This window comes from Cryptomeria japonica, chromosome 9, assembly GCF_030272615.1.
Source record: "Cryptomeria japonica chromosome 9, Sugi_1.0, whole genome shotgun sequence".
Classification (NCBI taxonomy): domain Eukaryota; kingdom Viridiplantae; phylum Streptophyta; class Pinopsida; order Cupressales; family Cupressaceae; genus Cryptomeria; species Cryptomeria japonica.
In genome coordinates, this window is record NC_081413.1 from 525468544 (window position 1) to 525475631 (window position 7088).

The 7088-nt window shown below is 35.4% G+C and overlaps 1 protein-coding gene across 1 annotated transcript; it reads left to right on the top strand.

Annotated features, from left to right (window-relative positions):
- The first annotated feature begins 1269 nt into the window (after positions 1-1269).
- Positions 1270-6874, top strand: LOC131077044 (probable WRKY transcription factor 31). Its single transcript, XM_058014407.2, has 6 exons — positions 1270-1729; positions 1869-1988; positions 2295-2453; positions 3144-3429; positions 3651-3856; positions 5786-6874. Exons 1-6 carry the CDS (start codon positions 1475-1477, stop codon positions 6614-6616), a joined length of 1857 nt encoding a protein of 618 aa, XP_057870390.1. The 5' UTR covers positions 1270-1474; the 3' UTR covers positions 6617-6874.
- Positions 6875-7088: the final 214 nt, after the last annotated feature.

The window sequence follows — 7088 nt, forward strand, 5'->3', positions numbered from 1 at the left end:
TTTGTGCTAACAAAGGTTTCAAAAGAGAAGTGATGTCTTCTAATCAACTATGCATCCACTGATTGAAATAAAATCTTTGAATAAGGAACATGATCAAACTCCTTGAAACTCACAAGTGAATAAGAAAGGCAAGGATTGACTTAGGAGGAAACATTCTCTATTTACCTAGACCTACTTACTGAAGATGGAGCTTAACTCCCTTCCTTCCTTCCTCCAAATTTACATGTACACTTGTTTTTTTCCCTCTCGCACCCTAAACAAACATTTCTAGAATATACTAATGAATACACAGACATAAAATACTTTTGTTGTCACTCTTAATCCCATAAACATTATATAAATCTTCCATTTCAAATATTAATTTGAACCTAAATAACTTAACCCATTTTTCAATGGCATTGAAACTCACAAAGAAGTCATAAGACAATTAACATAGGAGTGAAACATTATCCATTTATCTAGACATGATCTCTCATTTTGAGAAGAATGTGTTTATTGAAGATGGAGCTTTATCTCCCTCCTCCCTCCCACACTTCCTTCCCCCAAGAAAAAAACAACACAAAAGTACAAAGGGGGATGTTGGCCTGCCCTTTCACTTTCACTTTCCCTTTCCCACCCTAAACGAACATATCAAGGCCTGCCCTACCCTACCACTTAGCACTATTGACTTTGGGGGCCGTGTGTTAATTGACGGGGTCCCCCCTAATCCGGACAAAATCAACTCACGTAACTCAACGTGGCCCTCGGTCAACGTCATCACGACGTGCGCCGCCATTATCGCACACCAGCGCATGCTAAACTGGAAGCAAAATCTACGACTTGATCTGATTTTAAAGCTTTTTTATTGAACTCTTTAAGAGCTAAGCTATTAGCTTAGCTTAGCTTAGCTTAAATTAGATCTGAAATTTAGTACTAGTTTCTAGGCAATTGTTGTGTTGTTGCATGGGTGGGAAAGAAAAATCCAAAAATGCAAAAAGATTCCAAGTTTTTTCAACTTCTAGAAAGTCATGGTGGCCCCCTATTAGCGTGTATTACAGGTGGGCAAGACCCATTGGTCAAGATGATCACCTTTGCGCTGACGCGGTCAATGATGACGTCATCGTAGGGTGGTAAATTACGTCCCTAGACCCTCAAAGTCCATATTGATTACTAGAGATTTGGCATCTTCCATGGGCTCCACTTGGACCAGCCTTCTTTCTTTCCAAACTTTCTCATCAAATGCCATTTCGCCACATCACTTTGGAAGAGACTCGGAAATTGAGTTGTTTAGCTCTGCACGTCTCTCATGGATCTTCTTCTTCTTCCTATCTAGCTAGCCAAAGTCAATCATCAAGTCTTTGTGACTCCTTCTTTCTTTCTTTCTTTCTTTCTTTCTTATGGTGTGCCTTGGACGCAAAGTTTTGAGATAAATTAGCCACTTTTTTAATGTGGGGAGAGGATTTTGGTGTGGAGATTTAGAGAGGTTTTGGTCAGTATGAAGGGTGAGAGATTTGAGAGGCTTACTGGGATTGATCTCTCTGTTAAACTGCAAGATGAATCTTGTGATGATGATGGGATTCATCACTGTGATGATGATGATCATGACAATAGTCATAAGATTGCAAAGGATTTCTTTAGGCTCTTGCCTAATGGAAATGAGGCCCAGGTGTGTAAAGCCCAAGATCTAATGACTTCTGTTCTCAATAGTGCAGCTGCCAAGGATGGTCATCATCAAGATAAAATTGGGAAGGTAAGTTTTACATGATTGGTTTTGCTATGGAGTCTGGTTTTTCTTTACAATTAAAGAATTCAATGATTGAAAGTTAAGGTTCTTGTAAAAATCAAGTGAAGTCCTATTGTGTATGAATTGATTCAACTTGGAATTGCAGTTACTGGGTGTTGCACCAAAAACTGCAAGCGATCGGTCCACTGTGGAAGATTATGCCTCCCCAATCAATTCTCCAGTGTCTTCTGATCGAGACTCCATGGATCTTGATCCAAAGAATGAGGTACTTTTAAGGATTTTTTGAATCAGGACTCCTCTCGCCTGGGATTGATGTTTAAAAATTTTACGTTGTGTTTCTTATTTGATGATGAATCATGGAGTACAATCAGAAATGTTAATGAAAAAATTGTTTATGTAGTCAAATCCAGAAACTATCAAGCTAAGCATACATTCTGTTTTTTTATTGATGATGAGTTATGGAATAGATCTGAAACGTTGATGAAAAAATTGTTTACATGATCAAATCCAGAAACTAGCGAGCTAAACATAGGTTGTGTTTCTTACTCTTCTGGTTTGCTTCTTAATGCAGGTAAACATTCTCCAAAGAGAGATAACCATTATGACTGCAGAAAATCAGAAACTGAAATTCATGTTGAGCCATTTAAGCAACAACTATACCAATTTGCAAATGCATTTGACTTCTCTGATGCAGCAGCCTGGTTCTTCTGATCACACAGCCCCACAACAGGTGAGACATTGAACTGATAATCTTGTTACATTGACCTCAAGATTGGTGTTTTTTTTCTTTCAAATGGGTGAATGAGTTGTTAGGCCTATTCCTCAGGTGACTCTACCTGCAATATTATTTTAAATAACATACCATCTGGGTCAAGTTTGTTTGGAATTTACTGAGTCAACTTCAGTATTATTTGGAGTATACATTTACAGGAGATAATGGAATTGAAGATAAAATTTAGTAGAATAAAAAGAAAAAGAGTGTTTCTAAATTTTTGTTTGCTTTTTTGATAAAAGATTTTATATCATTTACAAGTTAGATTTGCTATTCAACCTGAAAACACGAATCTGAACTTATGTTTCTTGGGTTGAAAGTGTTTCTAACTTTTTTAAATATGAAAAAACAAAATAAACAATCCAAAAAAAATTAATACAGGCACACTGTTTAAGGCAAGGAGATTCTAAATTAAAAAATCACAACTTAGATCAATGCTCATCAACAGTGATGAATCCATTTTCTAATTAATAATAGACAGAATAGCCTTTAGATATATGCATTTGAATTGCATTCTTTTATGTATTGACTTTGATGGATGAAAATCAAACCGAGGTTTTTTTGAAGTTTCCAATGTGCTGTTACATCCATGTAATTCTTCTTGGTTTCGATGCAACCCATGTCTTACAACCACCTTGATTTGTGCAGGTAACATCATCTCAAAGTGAAGGAACAATGAGAAACACTGTGACTAAAACTTCCACAAGAAAAGTTGAGGAAGCAGTACAAGACAAAACTCCGATGCAGAGACAGTTTCTAGAAATTCGAGATTCACCAAGGCCTAATGAAGATTCTCGTGCTTCTCAAGGCACAAGGATCCGTGGAGACCATGATGACGAAGCCTCAGAGAATTGTAGGATACTGAATCATATGGATAACAGTAACAGCAAGCACAATAATAAGGATCATAACAGCCATCAATCAAGTCTAGCACGTATGTTTGATCTAAGCTCAAAAGTTCTAGAATGTTCTAGAATTTAAGTTCTAGAATGTTCTAGAAAGTTCTAGAATTTATTTTTTCATTGTATTGTTTATTTAGACATCAGAATGCATCTTTGATCATCGTATCATTTATCTAGACATCAGAATGCATCTTTGATCGTATTTTTTTTTTGTTTGCGAATAAGATTCTAATGAGAAATGGGTTGGATGCAGGCAATGAAATCCCTGATCCTACAACTTCTCCAGATCATTCTCTCAATAGTCATGAAAATGAGTACACTGCAACAACAAGGGAGGGCAGTTTGGAGAGAAGACCCCCATGTTGGGAGGCCAATAAGATGCAGAAGGTTGTGGATCAAAGTGAGGGGAGTATAAGAAAAGCCCGAGTTTCAGTCAGGGCAAGAACCGAATCTCCCATGGTATGTCATTTTTCACCTGCCCATCCAAGTTTTTTTTTATTTTGTAACCTTTAGAATCTAAAAGAAATTTTGATTAGAAAAATGTTCAACAGCCCATTTTAAAAAAGGTTACCTACAGTTGTTAGATTTTCTAATATGGGAAAGTTTCAGGCTTTGAAAAACTCTCTGTAGCTGTATTGTTTGGCAATTTATGAGAAAAAGTAGAAACTTTATAATCATTAAGAAAACATCCAAGTGAAACAAAGTCAAGTCTGTGTGCCTCGTTTAGTCTCACCTTGTTGTAATAAATTACAAGTAGTTGACTAAAAGGATTTAGTAAATTGTACAAGTTTATTTTATTAATGATAACACTGTTTAATGCATCAATCTATCATCAAGGTCTGTGATTAAGAATAGTTTCCAACCTTTCATCACAATTCTTCTAATAAAAGTGTGAATCAGTCAGTAATAGAGCAGGAATCTTTAAAAATTAAGTATAGTTTGTTGAGTTTATAGTTTTATTATTGTGAAAATTTGAGTTGGAATAGTAATAGAATATGACTTTTCAAGAAGTTTCAATATTTCACTCATGGAAGTATCATTTAGATGTAATGAGTATTAGTGAATCATTAGTATTCATAAGAGGTAGGTTCTTTTGATTCATTATGGGCCAACGAGTTTGACTGATAAATGACACAATTGAATCATTATTAAATATCATAGCTGTCTTTTTCTATTCATACTAGTAAGAAGTGCTACAACAAAATGTCCTTTTTGTTATGATTTTTTTCTTAGACTTTTGCCCTTAGCAAGCCTTTATTGGCCTTTCTACTTAGCAAAAAATAGTTTTCCTTAGTAAAATAATTTTTACTAGCTAATATTTTTTACTTACCATATTAGGATCAAAGTAGTACTTAACTCATAAAAGTCCCTATGATTCACTCATGGGAGCATCACTTAGATGCAATAAATGCAAATTGAACCATTCACTCTCATTAGAGATGGACTTGTGTGGACAACTACTCTTGAAGTGTAACATACCCTACCCCCTTGTGGGATTTGAACTTGTGACCTCTCTTTCAAGAGCACAAATTCTCCACCACTAGCCAACTCAGATTGTAACAAAAATTGGTTTCTATTAAATTAAATATTTTTCTTATAAATTAATTACTAACTCTCTTTATCCAATTAAATATATCTACACTAATTTTTATCTATAAAAATTTAAGAAAAACATTGTAAAATATATATATATATTTAGCCTACCCATTAATTACTAATACACATCATAAAGTTTATTAGATTCTAATAATATTTATAATAATTAAGATTACTATTTGTTTGTATAACAATTAATACTTATTAACAAACTTAATAAGTAAAAATATTTTTTTTAAAAATGATTAATATAAATAATAGATATTTAGGAATGAATATAAGATTGTAATTAAATTATAAATTAAATGTTAACCAAAATAATAAGTAAACTTTGGAATATATAGCTATTAGTTTATTAATAAGTTTAAATTTGCAAGTATGAATTATTAAAAATATATATTTATATTTATAACATACGAACTAATACTGAAAATAGTTATTATTATTAATATAATGTTACTATTTTAAAATTATTGAATGTTAATCAACATAATTAAATTTATTTATCTTATACATCACTGTATGAAAATTTTAAAAAATTAAAAATGTTAATGATTGTTTTGGTTGGTTGCTATTATCATCACTTTTCAGCTTTCTGGCAACCTGGCTTCTGGTTTCTTTTTCCATTTCTAAGCAATTCCATAGATCTGTAACAGATAGGCTTCAAGAATATCTCTGATACCTCTGATTTCTCTATGAATGCCTCACAACATTACACAGCATTCACCAGCAACTTTTTATTTCTTCATTGTTTGAACTGATTTCTGATGTAATTTAATATGCTGATTTCAGATAAGTGATGGCTGCCAGTGGAGAAAATATGGACAGAAGATGGCCAAGGGGAATCCATGCCCAAGAGCTTACTACAGATGCACCATGTCAGCAGGATGCCCAGTGAGAAAACAAGTGCAACGCTTAGCAGAAGACACAACCATTCTGATCACAACATATGAAGGAAATCACAACCACCCACTTCCTCCAGCAGCCACAGCCATGGCATCCACAACATCTGCTGCTGCCTCCATGCTTCTCTCTGGTTCTTCCACCTCCTCAGACAATGTAGGAGGAGGATTCAATGCGGCAGCAAGCATCATGGCAGGAGGTCTCATGCCTTGTGCTGCAAACTCAGCTGCCAGCATATCAGCATCTGCTCCATTCCCCACAATCACCTTGGATCTCACACAAAACCCTAACCAGCAAATGGGTTTTCACCCAAGGGCAATGACAGGAGGCATGCAGGCATTACCCTTTGGAGGAGTAGGGATTCCTCTCCATGCAGCCCAACCATTCTTTCCTCAACCTGCATATGGCCAACCCATGTACAACAACAACAACAGCTCCATGTTCTCCTCACTCTCAGCCCACCAGAGGGCCCCACCAATGATGCAGGTCCCCCACAATGCAGGTGGACCCATCTCAGCAACTCCATTGAGATTCAATAATGTCCAACATCCTCATGGTGGGCATGGACCATCTCTTCTAGAGAGTGTGAATGCAGCAACTGCTGCTATCACAGCTGATCCCAACTTCACAGTAGCCATTGCAGCTGCCATCACATCTCTCCTCAGCAATGCCAATCACTCTGCAACAAACAGACCTCCCATGAATGAACAGCATGAATGATTTGAAAGCATTTCTCACTATTATTCCACTGTTCATATGCCTTCTCAATGCATTGAATTTCCCCTTGTACCCCTTCAACTTCTTTGAAAGGTGGAAATTTTGTGTATGTGGAATGAAATTTCCCTTACAAACCTTTGCCCCATTTGGATATCCTCCACTCTTTCATAGATAGCAAGCACCTCAGTGCAATAAGATCATTTATGTAATTAAAATATCCCTTGTCAATATGCCATGATGTTACTGGCATTTAAAACTTCACAGTGAGTTCTTACAGTTGAATTGCTTGGATGTTAATCTCACTATTCACAAGATAAACATACACAGTAGTATATAATCTTCGAATATTGATAAACACTGTGCTGCAACAGGATCTCTCTTGGGCATTTCTCTTTTAAACTACTATAGATGAACATATAAGTCAGGTAGAGAATATAATGATCAATGGGTAAATAATAAATTGTTATGTTTATAG